The sequence below is a fragment of the Camelina sativa genome, chromosome 9 (assembly GCF_000633955.1).
Source record: "Camelina sativa cultivar DH55 chromosome 9, Cs, whole genome shotgun sequence".
Lineage (NCBI taxonomy): Eukaryota > Viridiplantae > Streptophyta > Magnoliopsida > Brassicales > Brassicaceae > Camelina > Camelina sativa.
In genome coordinates, this window is record NC_025693.1 from 32,920,555 (window position 1) to 32,940,100 (window position 19,546).

Below are 19,546 nucleotides of genomic sequence, written 5' to 3' on the forward strand. Positions count from 1 at the left end.
TTAGCCGGCTATGGAGGCAGAAGCTTAGGAAATGAGAGAAGTTATAAAGTACGCATTGGACCAAGACGTGGAGGAGCTCCAAATCTTCTCGGATTGCCACAACCTTGTTAAACTATTTAATTCTTCATAAATTCACAAGGTGATATTCGACATTTTCGCTCTTTCTTAGGCATGTTAGTTTTGCTTTTATCCCTCGTTTAACCAAATGTAAGGCTGATTCGATTGCTAAGAATGCCTTTGAGGCTGTTGTAATTGCTACTATTTCTTAATTTCTGTGACAAAAAGAAATGGTAATAAATAATGTGAAATACAAAGATTGCCTTACAATTTTCTAAAGTTAATTGCGTTAAAACAACTAGGAATTTTCTGTGTAAGTTTGTGTATTAATTGTATTTGCCAAGGAGAGCAAGTTACTGTAGTTGTTCATATCTTCGTCATTAAGGTTCATGCTTGTGTTCATGATTGGCATTGAGGTTCTCTGACACTGAGAGACCTTGTTTGTTCTGGCATGAAGATTGGTTGTGTACGTAAAACAAAAACATCTCTTTCTCTCGTCGTTTTGTTTTGTTATGGTGTGTCACATGTGAGTTGTGTTAATTATGTTCCACCAATGAGGTTGTTTTAACGGTTTAACCTTTGCGAAACAAAGACGCTATGAAAATATTCACAACTTTTCATGAAGTTTGATCTTAAAATCTCCTCAAATCACCAATCATTTCTATAAAAAAAAACAAAAAAAAAAACCAAATTAACCCATATATAATATATATAAAAAAAATACTCAATGTAGATCTACAAAACGAAATTCCACCAAAATCTTGTAAAATCCTTCTTCCAAGAGTAACTCCAAGTGAATCATTTAAATGGTATTGATTGGAAAATTGGAAAGAAATTTTCACATAACACATGATGGTAAATAAGTTTTAACCCGAATACAGTTTATACAAATTCACAGAAAACTCCTTTTTGCTTTAACACCTACATCTCTAAGATCTTCATTTCCAGAATCATGATAATCACTATTTGCTGGAATGGTTTTCAAATCAAAACGAATGGTTTTTATTGTTTCTAGGTGAATTAGTTGGATCAAAGCTAGACATAGAAGATGATATACTTTTGAATTATATGTTAAAACGTGAATTTTTTTTTAATTATATGTTAATACGTTTATACGTTAAAGGATAAAGAAAAACATGTTACAATTTAGAAATTGTCTTCTCAATTTCAAATAATAGTAGGGATTCTCATGCTTCAATGTTTTTAGCATAACTAAGTTTAAATTATGGGTTAATATACATTAATAGTTTAACACATGTTAAATTTTTATTTGTTTTCAAACGATGAGGTGCAATTCTTGTAAAGCTCCCTTCATGTATTATATATATAGGATCCTTGTTTCCTTGGAGAACACAATCTATAGAAACTAAGAGAAAATGAATATGACACTAAAATTTCTGCTTCTGATTCTATTTGTTTTGAGTCATCATGCTGAATCTGGCTCTATCGTGAAGTTTCTTCCCGGTTTTGAAGGCCCTCTTCCTTTCGAACTCGAAACAGGGTTTGTTAAATCTTCTCTTGTGTAACAATTAGTTTTGAGTATGGTGTTAGTAATTACTCATTCATTTGAATGAAGGTACATTGGTATGGGTGAGAAAGAGGAAGATCAACTGTTTTACTATTTCATCAAGTCAGAGAATAATCCAGAAGAAGACCCTCTTCTTCTATGGTTAGAGGGAGCACCTGGAAGTTCTTCTCTGTCTGGCCTTCTTATGGAGATTGGTAAATCTATAATTTTTTCATATTGCTCTAAGGATTATATTCAAAGATTTACTTAAACTGGGGAAACAATATAGGCCCTTTGACTATGAAAACCGAGCGTTACAATGGAAGTGTGCCCTCTTTGGTATCAACTACATATTCGTGGACAAAGGTAGCTGGAAGTATATATGTTCATATGTTGATCACGTACAGACCCAATAATCTATTCTTAATGATTTTTTAAAATTTGGGATCATTTTTTTTAGATGGCGAGCATAATATTCTTGGATCAGCCTGTTGGATCTGGATTCTCATATTCATCAAAAACTCCACTTGATAACTCTACTGACACAATTGAAGTTAACAAAATCCATGAGTTTCTTCAAAAGGTTATTAATATTATACGATAACTCTACTGACACAAATGAAGTTTCATTGGTCTATCTATAGATACCGATGAGGTGATTGGTTTAGCGCATCAGTTAAAACGTTTTTTAAGTGGTGTTTCTTTTAAATATATAATTACAGTGGCTAAGCAAGCATCCACAATATTTGTCGAATCCATTTTACGCTACTGGAAATTCTTATGCCGGTATGATTATTCCTGCCCTCGTTGAGAAAATCCAAAAAGGTATGTTTTTGCTCACTTTTACCAATCAAATGTTTTCTCTCTCACATGTTTTAACAATATAGATACTGTGATGCAGAAAATTATATATGTTGCAAGCCCCCTATAAACCTACAGGTAAAATAATATTTATAATAATTTGCTTCCTATATTATGTATAAATACAATTCTCTAACACTTTCAATTTTCTTACCAAAAACAGGGTTATGTGCTCGGAAACCCGGTAACAGATTATGCAACTGAACGAAACTATCGTGTTCAATTTGCTCATGGAATGTCACTAATCTCTGATGAACTCTACGAGGTAGGAACTATATGTCATGCTTAGTTCGCTATTTTGTGATTACAGAGTTTAGTCTTTTTTTTTATATCTTGATTTTCTTACGAACAATGTTGGAAACATTATCTTTTACAGTCACTAAAGAGAGAATGTAACGGAAATTATTTCAATGTGGATCCACCACGTAGCAAAAAATGTTTGAAACTTGTTGAAGAATTCAATAAGGTACGCACTCTTATATTTGGTCGATATTTTATTTTTCTCCTGGCAATAAATATCATCACTAATTCAGGTTTTTTTTGGTATTTACAGTGTACTGACGACCTAAATGCATATGATATATTGCTACCAAAATGCGATGAGCAATTAGATCCAGAAAATATGGAACCTGATTGCTTTGTAAGTAATCTAATAGTAATTATTTACAGTATGAGAGGAGATTTGCTTCAATAATTATTAAAAAAAAAACACAAGTCATTTTTTATGATATATCATATCAACATTTACAGTATTATAAGTATTATCTCGAAGAACGTTGGGCCAACACAGAGAGCGTTCGCGAAGCTCTTCATATCAAAAAGGTATTAGCAAGCGTAATTGAAGATCATTACTCAGTTTTCATATTCTAGAAAAAATTTACAAAGTCTAAATTTGGGACAATCTATGAATACAGGGGACCACAGAAGAATGGTTGCGATTAAATCATGTGATACCATACGAGAACGACATTAGGAGCAGTGTACCATACCATAAGAAAAACAGCATTATTGGCTATCGGTCTCTTATCTTCAGGTAATAAAATTTCCTTAAATCATTTTATATTTATGTTTAAATTTAATTTTCTGATTCCTAAATCCAAGCTGATGACAAATGACATTTTGGTTTAGCTTCTATATATAGAACCAAAGCTCGTATAAATTAATAGTAACACGATTGTTATGGTGAGCAGTGGTGATCATGATATGGTGTCGCCTACCATTGCAACTCAAGCCTGGATAAAATCTCTCAATTATTCCATCACTCGTGACTGGCAGCCTTGGACGATAAACTATGAGATCGCTGGGTATATATTGTTTTACGTTTCTCTTGTTCATTCATTTTTCTCGTTGTATCACAAACTTATTGAACTCACGTAAAATTATTATTTTGACAGATACACAAGGACTTACTCCAATAAGATGACATTTGCTACTGTCAAGGCAAGTTTACTATTTTCGACTCAACATTTTTATTTCCATTTATTACATTAAAAAGTGTTTTCTAATGGATTTGAACGTTTTGACTATAGGGATGTGGACACACGTCTGAGTATTTACCAGAAGAGACCTCTATCCTGTTCAAAAGGTGGCTCAGTGGCCAACTTGTGTAATAGAGCATCATCATCAATGGTCATCTTGCTTAAGTAGTAAGATGTATTATGAATAAACATGTATTACATGAAATATCTTTAGACAATATAATATTATCTACTACGTGAGTAATTGCGCTATGCGCGATTGTTTGCTTTTATTCAGTTTAATAATAATGTGGCAGCTGACTCATCAGTTGTTGATGATATTTGAAACCTGCGGGTGTTGAAATGAGTTGTAATCTTTCATGAGAGAGTTGAGCTAAGCTCATTTTTTATATGAGTTCTTATTTATCATTTCAGATGCAGATAATCTATATTGCGAATTAAATGAGTTAGTGATATATGATGTTTTTAGTGTTTTTTGTCTTTCATTTAGTAATCATTTCCACTCGCACGACATCCGTTATTGTTCCTCCCTGACTTTAGTGTGCGAGTGACACATCTCTAGCCAGCTCCTTAAGAAACCTCACCATGTCCCTGTATTTTATATTCTCCCCAAAAACATTCCCACATCTCCACTAGTGCCATAGCAAACAGGGTAACCCACTCAGTGTTCTTCATTTCCCTCTTACATCCCATATTCTAGCCACAAAAGTTACGGCAACGTCCCTGGCTTGTCCAATCCATTATGCGTGGTGTTGGTGATTTGCCCAAATTCTAGCCACAAAAGCAACATCCCTATCCAATCATTTATTCAGGGTGGTCCATTATGTATGTAATGATAGATAAAAAAAATACAAACAACTGTAAAACAAATTATTTAATATCGATGTGATTGTTATTAAAGAAAAAATATATCTGTGATTGTGATGGTTGCTGCACCAACCACGTGACTCTCGAAATGGCTTCTCCCCTCAAAAACAAAATTTGAAGAGACTAGTGAAAATAGCAAATCGCTATCTAACTTTCTTCCCTTTTTTTTTTTTTTTGGTATGCAAAACTTCTTCCTTATAACTAACTATAAATAATCCTTTATTTCCGTTAAACGACTCCTCCTTATTTAGAAAGTAGATAACCATGAGTTTGACACTAAAGTTTCTGCTTCTACTTTTCTTGAGTCATCATGTTGATTCTGGCACTATAGTCAAGTTCCTTCCTGGATTCGAAGGCCCTCTCCCTTTCGAACTCGAAACTGGGTATATAAATCTTCCAAATTATTTGAAGATATCTATTTTTTTTTTCAAAAAAACACAAGCTTTTTCTTTAGTTTACCCCAAAAATACGCAAAAATATTCAAAATAACCCAAAAAATCAAGTATTTAAACACCAACTTATTACATTTATAAATATTACAAGTATATTACTTAGTCTATACTTATATTCAGATATGTTCGGATACTTGTTTGGGTTCAGATTTTCGGGTCTTGAAATTTAAGGCCCATTCGGATATCTTAGAAAATCGGGTTTAGAGGGTCGGTTCCTCAAGTTCAGTTATTTTGACCAGGCCTATACTTACCAATGCGATTATATGTTGTTAGTTTAAAGTTAGTAATTAGCTATTACTATGAATGAAGGTACATTGGTATTGGAGAGGAAGAGGATATGCAAGTTTTCTACTACTTTATCAAATCTGAGAAGAACCCAAAAGAAGACCCTCTTCTTCTATGGTTAGATGGAGGACCTGGATGTTCTTCTCTGGGTGGCCTTCTTTTTGAGAACGGTAAATATATGATAATTCTTCTTTCGCTAAGCATTATTTTCAATGAGTTACGTTGTTTAAAGTAGGGAAAATAAACTTTTAGGACCTTTGGCTTTGAAGTCTGAGGTTTACAATGGAATTACCCCTTCTTTGGTTTCTACTACATATTCATGGACAAAGGTAGCTGAAGTACGTTACGTTCATACTGAATCACAAGCCCCAAAAGTCTATTCTTGATTTTTTGAAAATTCTGGATCACTTTCTCAGATGGCGAACATAATATACTTGGATCAACCTGTTGGAGCTGGCTTCTCCTACTCAAGAACTCCAATAGGAAAAACTAGCGACACAATTGAAGTTAAGAGGATTCATGACTTTCTCCAAAAGGTAATAAGACAAACTTAACTCTCTTTAAAGCACTTGCATTTGTTCCTTAAAGTTCTTGTGTATGTTGTAATTCTCGTGGTATAAAGTAGATGTAGGCTTAACCACACTAGTAAGCTGAACTCTTTAAACCCCCTGCATGAGAAAACTTAGGTTCTTATTGATGTTTTACTTAAGTTAGCTCAAATAAACACAACCATTTAGAGTGTACATGTATATTTTTTCTTGCAGTGGCTAAGCAAGCACCCACAGTTTATCTCCAACTCTTTTTATGTCACCGGAGATTCTTATTCCGGTATGATTGTTCCCGCCCTCGTTCAAGAAATCTCAGAAGGTGTTTTTTTATATATAAAAAAAAAAATTGATCCCATACACTGTTCTTTGAATATCGTTTAACTGGTATGCTCTCACATTTTAACAGTATAGACACTATGCTGCAGGAAATTATATATGTTGCAAACCTCCTATAAATCTACAGGTCGTAGATATTTAGTATACTTAATTGTTCGAAATTTGAAGGCTACAAATTCGTAGTTATATCTTTTCTTTAAACCAAAAACAGGGTTACGTGCTCGGAAACCCGATAACATATGCTGAACATGAAAAAAACTATCGTATTCCATTTGCTTATGGAATGTCATTAATCTCTGATGAACTCTACGAGGTATGAAAATCTATTCAAAGCCTAATTTGATGGATTGAATTGAATCGTTTTATTAATTTCACTAATGATATAACAATGTTAAAATTACAGTCGATGAAGAGAACCTGCAAAGGAAATTATGAAAACGTGGATCCACGTGACACAAAATGTTTAAAACTTGTTGAAGAATACCATAAGGTATACATACACACTTTGAAATGTGGTCAATCTCTTCGTTTTTTTTTTCCCTTGGTAACAAATATCATCACTGACTCACTTTTTTTTTTTACTTTTGTTTATCTACAGTGCACTGACAAAATAAACACACAACATATATTATTACCAGATTGCGATAAGAAAGGGAAAGGAATAACACCACCTGATTGCTATGTAAGTAGTAGAGATCTGGTTTTATTTGTTTCTACTAGTTCTTCTTTAAAAGAGGTCCCTTCAAATTTGGGGTCCCAATCCCGTACTACATTTGCTAGACCTTTATCAGTTAATACTTAAACCCGTTAATTAAAAGGAAACTATGGTTAAATTAACATTAACACTTTTGGAGACAAATTTACGCAGCATGTATGATGAAACCTTTTGACAGATTTTGTAGTTAAGTTTTAATCACAGTATACGGGCTCAGCTCTACAATGTGTTAGTTATAAACAAAAAACTAAGAAACTAATAAAAAGGGATGAATCCATGTGTAAAATTATTTGTGGACAAGTGGACAAATTCTCATTTTGATAAATAGTTTGACAAAATTGTTGCTTTTGCAGTATTATTTGTATTTTCTCATTGAATGTTGGGCCAACGACGAGAGAGTTCGCGAAGCGCTTCATGTTTCCAAGGTATTATGCTAAGTAGGGATGTTGTCGTGGGTTTAAAAACCCAGCCCAGCCCAAATCCGAAAAAAACTAAAACCCATTCTAGTGGGTAAACCCGAATGGGTTTTTAGTTTTGTGGGTAAACCCGTGGGTATCCGAATTATTTATCTTATGTGATGTATTTTGCATTTTATATTATATATAATTTTATCTTTAACTTTTTGATACCAAATGTGATTTATATTATGTATTTTGTGTATTTTACTATATCTGTAACAATTTTCAAAAATTTATAATTTTATATAATTTAAATAAAGAATAGCAAATATATTAAAGAGTTTTGTTTTAAATAGATAAAACAAAATTTATTATTATATATTAGATAAAACTAAAGTTTTGTTCATAATTTGCTTATTTCATATTAAATTTAAATAAATATTAAAAAATGAGAATTTGCGTTTTTAGTAGAAAAACGACATTTTGCAGTTAAATATGACTTTTCAGTTTTGGCGGAAAAACATAATTTTACGGTTTTGGTGGGAAAACGAGATTTTGCAGTTTTGGCGGGAAAACAAGATTTTACGATTTTGGCGAGAAAACGAGATTTTGCGGTTTTGGCGGAAAAACGAGATTTTACGGTTTTGGCGGGAAAACGAGATTTTGCGGTTTTGGAGGTAAAACGAGATTTTGCGAGTTTGGCGGGAAAACGTGATTTTGCGGTTTGACGGGAAAATATAATTTTGCTGTTTTGGCGGGAAAACGTAATTTTGCGGTTTTGGCAGAAAAACGAGTTTCGTGTTTTGTGTTTTTGGTAGGAAAATTTGATTTTGCGGGTTTAGTGTAGGTGATTAGACTTGAAAAAAAAAGTATAGGTGATTAGAAAGAAAAAAAATCCAATGGGTACCCATAACTGATAGGGTAAACCCGTGTAAGACTTTATAGTTTTGGGTATCTGCCCATTTTTAGCCCATTTAATTTCTTAGAGAAAAAACAGGTCCCAAAAACCAGTTTTAAGCATGGGTTTCGGGTACCCACTGGGTTTTTACCCACTTTTAACATCCCTAATGCTAAGTTTGGTTTAGGATCACTAACGAGATGTGATGATATAAAGAAAGATATAAAAATCTAAATAATTGACTTATCTATAATAACAGGGGACTAAAGGACAATGGGACCGGTGTAACTGGACAATTCCATACGACAATGACATTATAAGCAGTGTGCCATATCATGCCAATAATAGCTTCAGAGGATACCGATCTCTAATTTATAGGTTTGAGTTAACAATACTTATCAAGAACTAATCTTGTTACCTATACATTTACAAGTAGGGGTAGCCAAAATTTTCATACCAAATGGAGCACGAACCAAACCGAATTAAATCAGTTAAAAAATATTTGCAGCCATGGATTTAATCTATGTTGCATGGAAACTCTTTTTAATGTCTGTTTTCCGTTTTCAAAATAAAACGAAAACTCGTGGAAACACGAAAACAAGTCATGAAAACATGATTCCTAAAAATCTTTGTTTGGAAACATGATGGAAATCCCGTTTCTATTTCGGAAACACCACGGAAACTTTTTTTTTAGCTTAGAAACTTAGTAAATAAAATAATTTATAATATATTTTCATAATACATATAAATTATTAGCGTTTTAATTCAACTATTTAACAACTTGTTTCAAATATTCTTTTTGATATAGGTTTTAATGTTTGGTGTCTTATTATGTATATAAATTATATATCTAGATATATATACATACGTTCCCAAAATGTTTCTATTTCTTAATTTTAGAAAAAAAACTGTTTCCCGTTTCTGAAACGTTTCGCTTATGCGTATCCGTTTCTGTTTCATGCAATCTAGAATTTAATTATCTTAATACCCCAAAAAAAAACACCAAAATGTATCATTGTAGTGTAACCGAATTAAACACAGTTAAAAAAAAATTACTAATATTTTGCATTTTTAAGTTGTATATACATATATATTAATAAAATAGACACAGTCTTCTCATATGCCATTATATTACATCATATTTATTAGTATCATTATATATTCATTTGTAAGTTGTAACAAAACCGAATTTGCATCAAACAAACCACATTACAAATGATTTTATTTGGTTATAGATTTTATAAAACCCAAGGTTGATTAAACCAAAGTGAAAACAAAAGCCTAAACTAGATTGTTTAGAAGATTAAGGAGTTCTTTTTTTTTTGCGGTTTATGGTAAACAGTGGTGATCATGACATTACGATGCCTTTCCAAGCAACTCAGGCATGGATAAAATCTCTAAATTACTCCATCGTTGATGATTGGAGGCCTTGGATGATAAACCATCAAATCGCTGGGTAAATATATATGATGCCATCAAATATATTGTTGATTTTTTCATTTTCACGACATCACAAGCTTATTATAATATATTGTTGATTTTTTTATTTTTTTTTATTACAGATACACCAGAACTTATTCCAATAAGATGACATTTGCTACTGTTAAAGCAAGTCTTCTTGTTTCGATTTAACATATTTATTTTTCATAGCATTACAATTTAAAAGTGCACTTTTAATTGTTTGACATTTTTGATTATAGGGAGGTGGACACACGGCAGAGTATCTACCAAACGAGACCTCTATCATGTTCCAAAGGTGGATCACTGGCCAGCCTTTGTAATTTGAGGCTCATTGCCGTAACGTATGAAGAATAAAAAATATGTACCATGAAATCTTTGTAGTGGAGGCTGATCATGGCCGTTGTCTCTTTGTGTTACTGGTTGTCACGGCTTGACACTACAACTGTTAAGGATTCTCCATTTTGTGATCGATCATACTTTGGGTTAAACTCTAGTCCTATTATAGTTTCATGGGTTTCCAACAGAAATCAAATAAAAATTAGTGGATTGGCCTATATTGTTGTAGTTGGTGCAAAAACTAGAGACACACGTTGGTATGTTTAGACGACTCTTTTTCAAAAACAAAAATGTATTGAGAAATGAGAACTGATTTATACTTTGCTAGATCTTAAGCATAGATTGATGATTAAATAAGGGATACTTGGATAGCAAACACTAGTAATTTGGGATTGTTCGGCCCAATTGTCAATAGAAGCATAAAAGTTACGAAATGTAATAGTATTTTGGGTCTGGTCCGGCCCATGTTTTAACAGACGTAAGTAAATCGAAAAAAAAATAGAATTATATCAGAGCCAGGTTTCGATCCTTGGACCCGTGGGTTATGGGCCCACCACGCTTCCGCTGCGCCACTCTGATATTTTTGTTAAATGTATTTATATTATCAATTTAAACTAAACTGGTTTACATTACATCTAAGTTATCTTCTCAACCGCAAAACACAAGAAGCAAGTGTAACATTTCATTTTCTTATTTCAACAAGTGTTGAGAACTCTGTTTGTATAAATTTATCGTTTGCAAAGCAAAAACTAAGACTTAGATTTTTAAAATTTGACAATTGATATTTAATAACAACTTAAATTAACAAAATACTTATTAATAGAGTCGAAGAAATATAATTAGAAAGAAAAACTAAAATTGCAATGTGTTTTAATTTCTAAATCCAAATATTCATAGACTGAATAGTAAAACGAAACGTTTAATTTATCCTAATTTGGTTACAAGAAGATAGAGAAAAAACGATATTCAAATATAAAATTACAACAAGTGTTCATAATTTTACAACATGTAACATATTTTATAATGTCAATGCTTTGACTATTTTGAAGATTTCTCTCCTAAAGTGTACTCATAATAACATTCCTCATCATTAGCATCCAAATATTCCTCTTCTTCTTCTTCTTCGCCATCTTTTTCATTTGTTCCAAGCGGGCAAGAAAGGTTTGGGATGGTTCTTGCCTCACCAACTATCTTCATAATCTCCTCTACTCTTTGTGGAGAAAAGTTGATAAGATTAACATTCCTCTGGTAATAGATTGCTTGTGCTGACTCCTTCAGTTCCCTTGGCAAATTCTTTAGGAACCATGCATGACTCTTGATCTCTTTAAGCGTACTTCTCTGTGACAGTTATACAATCCAACAAAAATTTTAAGAAGAATAGGTTGAAATTATGAAACTTATATAGTTTAATATATATTATATACTTACATGTAATGGATTGGCAACAAATATACGAGCCAACAAGTTTCTGCAGTCTTCAGATATGTGAACATATCCTGGAATCTTGTACTTTACAGCCATTATTTTCTGTAAAATCAAACCCCAAAAATGTTGTATATACGATTAGTATACGAATTATAGTACTTTCGTTGATTTTTAAAATAGAAGATTTTATACCTGAACAGTTTTTCGAATATTGCGAGGGTCTTTACGGTCTTCGAAAGGGTAAGCTCCTACCAACATAACATAGAGTGCCACTCCACAAGACCACATATCAACTGACTGTAAAACAGATTGAAGTATGTTTCTTTTTTTAAGTTTAGTTCACAGATCGTCAGATCATATAGTCGGTTGATTTGAAATGGACAAGTGTCTTAGCAAAGTAATTTGATGAATATAAAATGTAACACCTCGAAGTTCATGCATGTTATTTCCGAAAACAAATATTAAGTTGACTAATGATGTTGATGACGTTAATTATTTGAAAGTGGCCATTAAATTTTTGAATAACTATTAGATAAAAGTCGATACAACGTATACTATTACTATAGAAGATTGGTAACACATGTCATGAGTGAGATATTATGAAGCAAAAGTTTTTTTGTCGTGTACTACTCTTTTTCCATGAAATTATGGTTTTATAAACTATTGAAAGTGGAACCGCCACCTAAAAAAAACTATTGAAAGTGGAATTCAAACTTGTAAATATCTTCATTATTGAAGGCAACAAAAAAAAACAAAAATATCTTCATTACTACTGTAACTTATCCTGTATGAAAAATCATAATAGTATAATTATTTACCTTTCCGTCGTATTCTGATCGACAAAAAACCTCCGGTGCTATATATGCCGGAGTTCCCACCGTTGATTTTGGGTTGGAATGAAGAACTGAAGACTGTACAAATTTTTAGGAATTATTATACATTCAGAAATTTAGATTTTAATATACAAACTATAACTAACATAAACAGAAATAAAAATTACTCATTAAAAAAAAACCTTAGAGTAGCCAAAATCACAAATTTTCAAACGTGGTGCTGGGCTTCCATCAAGCAATGTATTTTCTAATTTCAGATCTCTATGGCATATTTGCTGCAAAATTCATTTGTTTCATTAGTAAAACATATAACACAAAACTATTCTATATATATACAATTTGGTGTATATCCAAATAATTTTACCATTGTATGTAAGTAATGCACTCCGCAAATGAGTTGTTGAAAAAAATATCTAGCCTGCATGTAGAATTAGTCAATTAAATTAAACGTTTAACAAAAACAATATTTGGCGATTTTTCTTATATGTGGTGATCATTAACAAGTAACATGCATGTTTTTTTTCTTCTTTTTTGATAATCGGTAAAATGTATGTTATTGACAAGAATTTAATTTCTAAACCTCAGCTTCGCTAAATCGACCCGCGGTAGATATCCGTTCGAACAGTTCTCCTCCAGCTGCATACTCCATTACAATCCCAAGATGTGTAGGAGTTAGAACAACCTAAAATCATCAACACCAAACTTTTAAGTTTTTTTCTTTTCTCTTATCAACATCAAATTATGGATTGAATATGGAACATGTCGAATAAATCATGGGACTATATATATGTCCATATCTTTGCACAAAGTTAGAAACAACTTGTGGAGTTGTGGGAGTTTCCAAATTCAAAATCAAACACGACGTACGTTTGTTTCTTAACAAAGCAAATATTTACTTCGTTGACAGAAAAAGAAAAAAAAAACTTACCTCTTTAAACCGAACAATATTGGGATGATTAAGAGACCTATGATTAATTATTTCTCTTGCAACGTTCTCATCTATCTGTATCAAAGCATCAGTTTGGGTAATAATTAAGATGAGATTCTTAGTATGAAAAATAACAAAATACAAAAGAAAGAAGAGAGAAAAAAAAAATGAAATGGACCGTATAGCCTCGATCGATGAATTTGACAGCCACAAGCTCGTTGGTTTCCTTATTACGCATAAGCCGAGCCAATCCGAAATTACCAAATCCCAAATCCTTCACCATCTCATACTTCTCCATGGCTAGCTTTTTTTTTTTTTTTCTCTCGCTTATCTAAAATGGTACTTTAATATATACTTTTATGTTGTTTTATGAATCCTCTCTTCCTAAATATTTGTAGAGAAAGATATATAGATATATAGATAGAGTGAGAGAGAAGAAAGTTATATATTAGTTTACACGTAGCAAATATGACGACTAGAGTAGACTAAAGTGTTGAAATAGCTTTTCACGATATCAATGGTCATTGTATTAAGTCTTTCTTTAGTACATTTTTGGTTTAGAGTCCAGGTTGATTGATAATTCTGTGACAGTTTTCGTTTATCTATAAAGTGACAGTGGTAATAAGTCTTTCTATGTATGTAAGTATAAATAGGATCTCAAACTGAAGTAGGTATTATTTGAGACAGCTACTCACGTTTAAGGTTTTAAGGGGTCTCTTCTTTAGATAGATTGTAAAAGAGGTTTTGAAGTTTCTCAAAGTTTATATATAATCTTGGGAAAGCTTGTTTTGAGACTAGATTTTGGTAACACTTCAATGGGTATCTTGATATTGTGTAATTCTAATTAGGTGATATTTGTATGTTTGCCTATTTGACGATTAGGCAACACTATTAAACTTCGGTACGTTTCCTGCGTCTTGCAAATTATTTGCACTTACAACAAGTGGTAGCATAGACTTTTTTCATGGTTGTCCAGATCAGAGAAAAAGGGTTTGGAAAAGTGAAATCATCCAATTATAAGTAACCTCATATTTTATTTTTTAGGTCAGCTATAATAGTGCCCCTTACTGTTGTTGATCAGCTATTTCAATCAAATTTTAACTTTTAAAAGCCTATGTCTATGGAGTTGCCTAAATGAAAAAAAAGAGCAATAATAATGGATGTACCCCCAACTTCTTCACACACTCCATCGTCCATTGAAAGACTACATTTCAACATGGAGGCAAGATTGTTGCGTGGGAATAGTAGCTCGAGCACCTAACCAAAATCACTGATCCAATTGAATCTCTTAAGACCTAACTCTTTTTCCAAGATCCGTCCATAGGGGGTGGTAAGCCATTTAACCTATATTATATATAGTACATGTGGGACATGTTCCATAGTAAGTGTAAGAGAGTTTCAGGCCTTTCATAAACGGTTTTATTCATCATTCAAAAAAAAAAAAAAAACTTCAGCTGCATTTTACAAGCATAAACAAGGTGAAGACTACTACCCGCTATATAGGCATAAGAGCCATCGTAAAAACTAGAAAACATCGCACAAATACCCTATAAAAGAAGATATAGATAATAAGTAAAACTAACATGTCACTCAAAGAGAAATTTACTTACACAAGAACTGAAAATTTTCATTGAGTTGGCTTTTGATTTTTTTTCCTTCTTCTCACATATGTGATTAACGCCTTGGAGTTGGATGTAGTAGACGTCGTATCAGAAGCTTCCACTACCACTATTTCTTTACCATGTGACACCTTTTGAGCCTCCTCCATTTTCTTGAAAAGAAAACAACATTAATCTCAATCAAATCCAACATCTTCAAGAAAAACAGCAATCTTTATTATACAAACCTTCTTATTTAGACGATGTGTAGACATCAGCTCATATAACTTCCGCATCATCATCTCTTCTTCCACCTGAAAAAAACACACACACACACATGTTGTCTAGTTCTCTTAATCACATCATCATCAAAGTCATTGTCTCCGAAGAGAACTTTCAAATGTAACACTAATAAGTTTCTTGAAACAAACCACAAGTTTTTGGAGTTCTTGAGTCATGGTTTTATGAGTTTCTGTGAGCAATCCAGTTTGCTTCTCCAAATGGCTGTTTTACATACTAACAACAGTGAATCCGTTATACGCACACAACACGAGCTAAGAAAAAGAAAACAAAGACGTACTTTAAAAGAGCCTCTGTATGTTCAGGATCCATGCTCAAACTTCTTCCTTGTAATCAACAATACATCAAAATTTCAAGTGAAGAGTATTTGACAAATGCATACAAAAGGCACAGTTTGAACAAGTATATTGTTATGTTATGTGTCACTGAAATCTCCAAAACATGATTAAGATAAAGGATGAGTCTTTTATCACTGATTCATATATACACACATCACTAGAGAAGAACTGATTCTTAAATTCTGAAGGGTATTATGATCACACAAATTCGAACATGTTTATGCCAATTCAAGTTAGCTGCGTAAGGGTGCAAACATAACGAGACAAACAAATGTACAAAATAAACAGAGCTTTAGAGAAGGGAGATATGAGTTAGACAATTCGTCGAGCAACTGGTGTGCCAGGTACCCTTTCACAATCAACCATACTTGAATCATAAACCTATCAGTTAGTTACATCTTAAACAGAGGAAAATATCGAAAAGCAAACAATTTTATATACCTTCAGGTCCTTCACTACCAGCTGCACTTGGCGATTCTCTTCTTCCCTCTCACGTTTCGTTTCGGTTCGTTTTTTTTTTTTATTCATACAAAATACATTAAAAATTGTATTCAATTTGACATTTTAATTGATTTGTGTAAAATTTACAAATTTTATGTTATTCAATCCTGAATTTTTAAAAATCGTCTGAACTGATTTTAAAATCTACTATTATTCAAAACATTTTGTATATTTGTATTTTACTAATTTTTAGAGATTTTAAAAAATTTAAAAAGATTTTTTTTAGAGAAGATTTACTTATATGTACTCCAAGTTAAAAATACATAATTTATGATGAGATTTGAAAGATTTTTACAATAAATTATATCAATTTCTTTAAAATCATAAAAATCATTTAAAATCTCATAAAAACTAAAATCACTTAGAATATTAGATTGAAAACACCTTCTAAGTGTATAAGTACAAAAACCCATTCGTTAGACTTAAAATATTTAAAATTTTCACAACTTTTTAAGAATGTTTAATAACTTTTGATGTTATGAATAAAAAAATAAAAAATCTTGAGATTTATGATGTTATAAATAAAAAATTCTGACTTTCTGATGTTATGCTTTCACTAACCCATCTTTATAGAAAACATACAAAAAGATTTGATTCGTTTTGTCCTTTGAATAAATGTTACCGAGAAGTTCTGATACTGCAGTGAACTGCGTAAAACGCTTTTTTCTTTCTTTTTTCTTTCCATTACCCACAAACACAAAGATGTTTTATCTTTACTGTAACCAAAACCTTGGGTTTATTGTTTTGGTAACAATGCACAATGGGCAACCAAAAAGAGGAGTTCATGTGTGAAGCACTAAGGAAAAAAGAAAAAGAAAAAGAGAATTAGATAATAAAGAGAAACAAACAAGCGTGGTGTTTGGGTTTTCGAGCCTTTGAGGTTGGTGGGTGTGTTGTTGTGAATCTCTAAGTTTTCTGTAAATTATATACTAGTACTATTAACTTTATAAGTATAAAACAATGTTATTTTTTTTTTTAAGTCACCCTTTTAAGCTTTCTTGAAAACAAGATTGAGCATAGATCACTTCTAAGATTCTTAGCTTTGTTTTCTCTTTTGTGTTGAGAGTCTTGTGTGCAACAATAACTTCATAAAGTGAAAATGAAGTTTATGAAACTTGGAACCAAACCTGATTCGTTTCAATCTAAAGGAGACAATGTTAGGTTTGTAGAAACAGTTTTTTTTTTAGCTTTCTGTCTCATGATTCTTAAACAATGTTTTTATTTAACTTGTATTGTTTTTTTTTTTTTTGCTCTTAGGTATGTCACAACTGAGTTAGAAACAGAGATCATCTTAATCGTTGGCAATGTCAAATTCTATCTCCATAAGGTATGATAAAAAAAAATAACTCTACCTTTTTAAAACATCAAAGAACAAGCAAAAGCAAGAGTTTTATGTTTTGTGCGTGTGTTTTCAGTTCCCATTGCTGTCCAAAAGCGGATTCTTGCAGAAACTCATAGCGACATCAAAAACTGAAGAGAAGGAGAAGAACCAAATTAATGAGATTGACATATCAGAGATTCCTGGTGGTTCTGTTGCTTTTGAGATTTGTGTCAAGTTCTGTTACGGCATCACTGTAACTTTAAACGCTTACAATGTGGTCACAGCTCGTTGCGCAGCTGAGTTCTTGGAGATGAATGAAACGTTTGAGAAAAGCAATCTCGTATACAAGATTGATGTTTTCTTGAACTCAACTATCTTCCGTAGTTGGAAAGATTCTATCATTGTTCTGCAGACCACAAAAGATCTCTCGTCCAATTACTTGGAAGAGCTCGTGAAGCGTTGTCTCGACTCTATTGCTTCAACAGCTTCGATTGACACCTCTAAAGTCAAGTGGTCTTACAGTTACAACAGGAAGAAGAAGCTTGAGAAAGTGGGAAAACCAGAAGATCAAGCCGTTCCAAAAGACTGGTGGGTCGAAGATTTATGCGATCTTCACATTGATTTATATAAACAAGCCATTGAAGCAATCAAGAACCGAGGGAAAGTACCAAATAACGTTATAGGAGAAGCGTTACACGCTTATGCAAGAAGAAGAATATCTGGTTTTAGCAAAGGCTCAGTGCAAAGCATTGATAGATCATTGACTGATACAATCATAGAACTTATCCCGGATGAGAAAGGAAGTCTTTCTTCTAGTTTCTTGACCAAGTTACATCGAGCATCGATGTTTCTTGGATGTGAAGAAACTGTGAAAGATAGATTAAAGAAAAGAATCAGCGAGCAGCTTGAAGAGGCAACAGTGCATGATATCTTAATGTATGATTTAGATATGGTGCAAAGCCTAGTGAAGGGGTTCATAAACAGAGATCCGAAAACTCAAATGAAAGTATCCGTGGCAAAGCTTATTGACGGATACTTAGCTGAGAAATCAAGAGATCCTAATCTCTCTCTACAGAACTTCCTCTCTCTCGCTGAGACACTCTCTAGCTTCCCAAGACAGTCTCATGACGGGTTATATCGCGCCATTGACATGTTTCTCAAGGTAATTAAGAAACAAGATTCAAATCTAGTGTTTTTCATAATGATTCTTGAGGTTTGATTTGAAAATGTTTTCAGGAACATTCGGGTATTAGCAAGAGCGAGAAGAAAAGAATATGCGGGTTAATGGATTGTAGGAAACTATCACCGGAAGCGTGTGAACATGCGGTGCAGAACGAACGTTTGCCAATGCGGGTGATTGTGCAAGTTCTCTTCTTTGAACAGATTAGAGCCAATGGTTCATCAACAGGATACAGCACTCCTGAGCTTACCACCACGACTCTTAACACTGAGGATGAGGAATGGGACCATGATAAAGAGTTTTAATTTAATGCATTATTGTATCTTTTTCTCATTTGTTTCTTCAGAACTACGTCAAACTTTTTGAGTTTCCTTTTGTTATCTGAATTGGAAACATTTTGGTCCTTGACCTCTCTGCAAATGGGTCAGGTAGTAATGGGCTTTGTGTCTGGCTTGAAGCTCTTCCATCTCAATTTTTTATGAGACTAATCGAAAAGAAAAAAAAAAATCTCATTTATTTGTAATCCAAGAAATACTGCAAAGTTTAAACCGAAACCGAATCAAAAATTATCTAATCAACAAAACTGAATAAACAAATTTTTATAAAATCTTAGATTTACGTATTTGTAATCATATTCTATAATAATAATCAAAGCATATCTCTAATTATTAATTATTATTTTAAATTTCTGTTTGTACTAAACCAAACCGAAATCCAAATCAGTAAATCAGATTATTTATTCTAGTTGTTTGGATTCTCATTTGTACACTTGAAAAACGTTTTTAAATAATCAGAAGTATTAATTTATAGCATAATAGACTTAATAGTAGGATATAAGTAATTATTATATTAATGGTTAAATTTATGAAATGGTCAGACCAAAAAAAATCAGTGATTCTTCTACTTTTTATTTTGTACTAAAT

The 19,546-nt window shown here is 32.4% G+C and overlaps 5 protein-coding genes across 12 annotated transcripts; 3 read left to right on the plus strand and 2 right to left on the minus strand.

The window, feature by feature from the left end:
- On the plus strand, window positions 1,401–4,311 carry LOC104713742 (serine carboxypeptidase-like 9). The gene is made up of 14 exons (XM_010430936.1): window positions 1,401–1,558; window positions 1,634–1,779; window positions 1,854–1,930; window positions 2,025–2,147; window positions 2,287–2,389; window positions 2,466–2,503; window positions 2,589–2,690; window positions 2,802–2,891; window positions 2,979–3,065; window positions 3,176–3,247; window positions 3,340–3,458; window positions 3,616–3,729; window positions 3,820–3,865; window positions 3,955–4,311. Exons 1-14 carry the CDS (start codon window positions 1,434–1,436, stop codon window positions 4,033–4,035), a joined length of 1,323 nt encoding a protein of 440 aa, XP_010429238.1. The 5' UTR covers window positions 1,401–1,433; the 3' UTR covers window positions 4,036–4,311.
- LOC104713743 (serine carboxypeptidase-like 10) lies at window positions 4,942–10,417 on the plus strand. 5 transcript variants are annotated; one of them, XM_019229553.1, is made up of 14 exons: window positions 4,942–5,153; window positions 5,532–5,677; window positions 5,760–5,845; window positions 5,924–6,043; window positions 6,272–6,374; window positions 6,481–6,518; window positions 6,603–6,704; window positions 6,795–6,881; window positions 6,990–7,073; window positions 7,460–7,531; window positions 8,662–8,780; window positions 9,745–9,858; window positions 9,965–10,010; window positions 10,103–10,417. In XM_019229553.1, exons 1-14 carry the CDS (start codon window positions 5,035–5,037, stop codon window positions 10,181–10,183), a joined length of 1,317 nt encoding a protein of 438 aa, XP_019085098.1. In that variant the 5' UTR covers window positions 4,942–5,034; the 3' UTR covers window positions 10,184–10,417. The 5 variants fall into 5 exon arrangements, with proteins under 5 accessions (XP_019085098.1, XP_019085099.1, XP_010429242.1 ...); XM_019229554.1 differs by having other exon boundaries at window positions 6,272–6,335; XM_010430940.1 differs by having other exon boundaries at window positions 5,760–5,836; window positions 9,965–10,022; window positions 10,107–10,417.
- Window positions 11,099–13,801, minus strand: LOC104713744 (serine/threonine-protein kinase SRK2J). The gene is made up of 9 exons (XM_010430941.2): window positions 13,564–13,801; window positions 13,386–13,460; window positions 13,038–13,139; window positions 12,822–12,875; window positions 12,640–12,732; window positions 12,443–12,535; window positions 11,817–11,921; window positions 11,628–11,726; window positions 11,099–11,537 (listed from the first exon to the last, which is right to left on the minus strand). Exons 1-9 carry the CDS (start codon window positions 13,681–13,683, stop codon window positions 11,238–11,240), a joined length of 1,041 nt encoding a protein of 346 aa, XP_010429243.1. The 5' UTR covers window positions 13,684–13,801; the 3' UTR covers window positions 11,099–11,237.
- On the minus strand, window positions 14,547–16,183 carry LOC104713745. Of its 4 annotated transcripts, XR_755681.2 has the most exons (6): window positions 16,063–16,183; window positions 15,564–15,609; window positions 15,415–15,487; window positions 15,232–15,297; window positions 14,996–15,156; window positions 14,547–14,729 (listed from the first exon to the last, which is right to left on the minus strand). XR_755681.2 is itself a non-coding variant. In XM_010430943.2 (5 exons), the coding sequence occupies exons 2-5, from the start codon at window positions 15,593–15,595 to the stop codon at window positions 15,013–15,015; spliced, it is 315 nt and encodes a 104-aa protein (XP_010429245.1). In that variant the 5' UTR covers window positions 15,596–15,605; window positions 16,063–16,183; the 3' UTR covers window positions 14,796–15,012. The 4 variants fall into 4 exon arrangements, 2 of the variants coding, with proteins under 2 accessions (XP_010429245.1, XP_010429244.1); XR_755682.2 differs by lacking the exon at window positions 14,547–14,729 and having other exon boundaries at window positions 14,796–15,156; window positions 15,415–15,499; XM_010430943.2 differs by lacking the exon at window positions 14,547–14,729 and having other exon boundaries at window positions 14,796–15,156; window positions 15,564–15,605.
- Window positions 17,011–18,989, plus strand: LOC104713746 (BTB/POZ domain-containing protein NPY4). Its single transcript, XM_010430946.2, has 4 exons — window positions 17,011–17,283; window positions 17,380–17,449; window positions 17,538–18,605; window positions 18,680–18,989. The coding sequence occupies exons 1-4, from the start codon at window positions 17,222–17,224 to the stop codon at window positions 18,926–18,928; spliced, it is 1,449 nt and encodes a 482-aa protein (XP_010429248.1). The 5' UTR covers window positions 17,011–17,221; the 3' UTR covers window positions 18,929–18,989.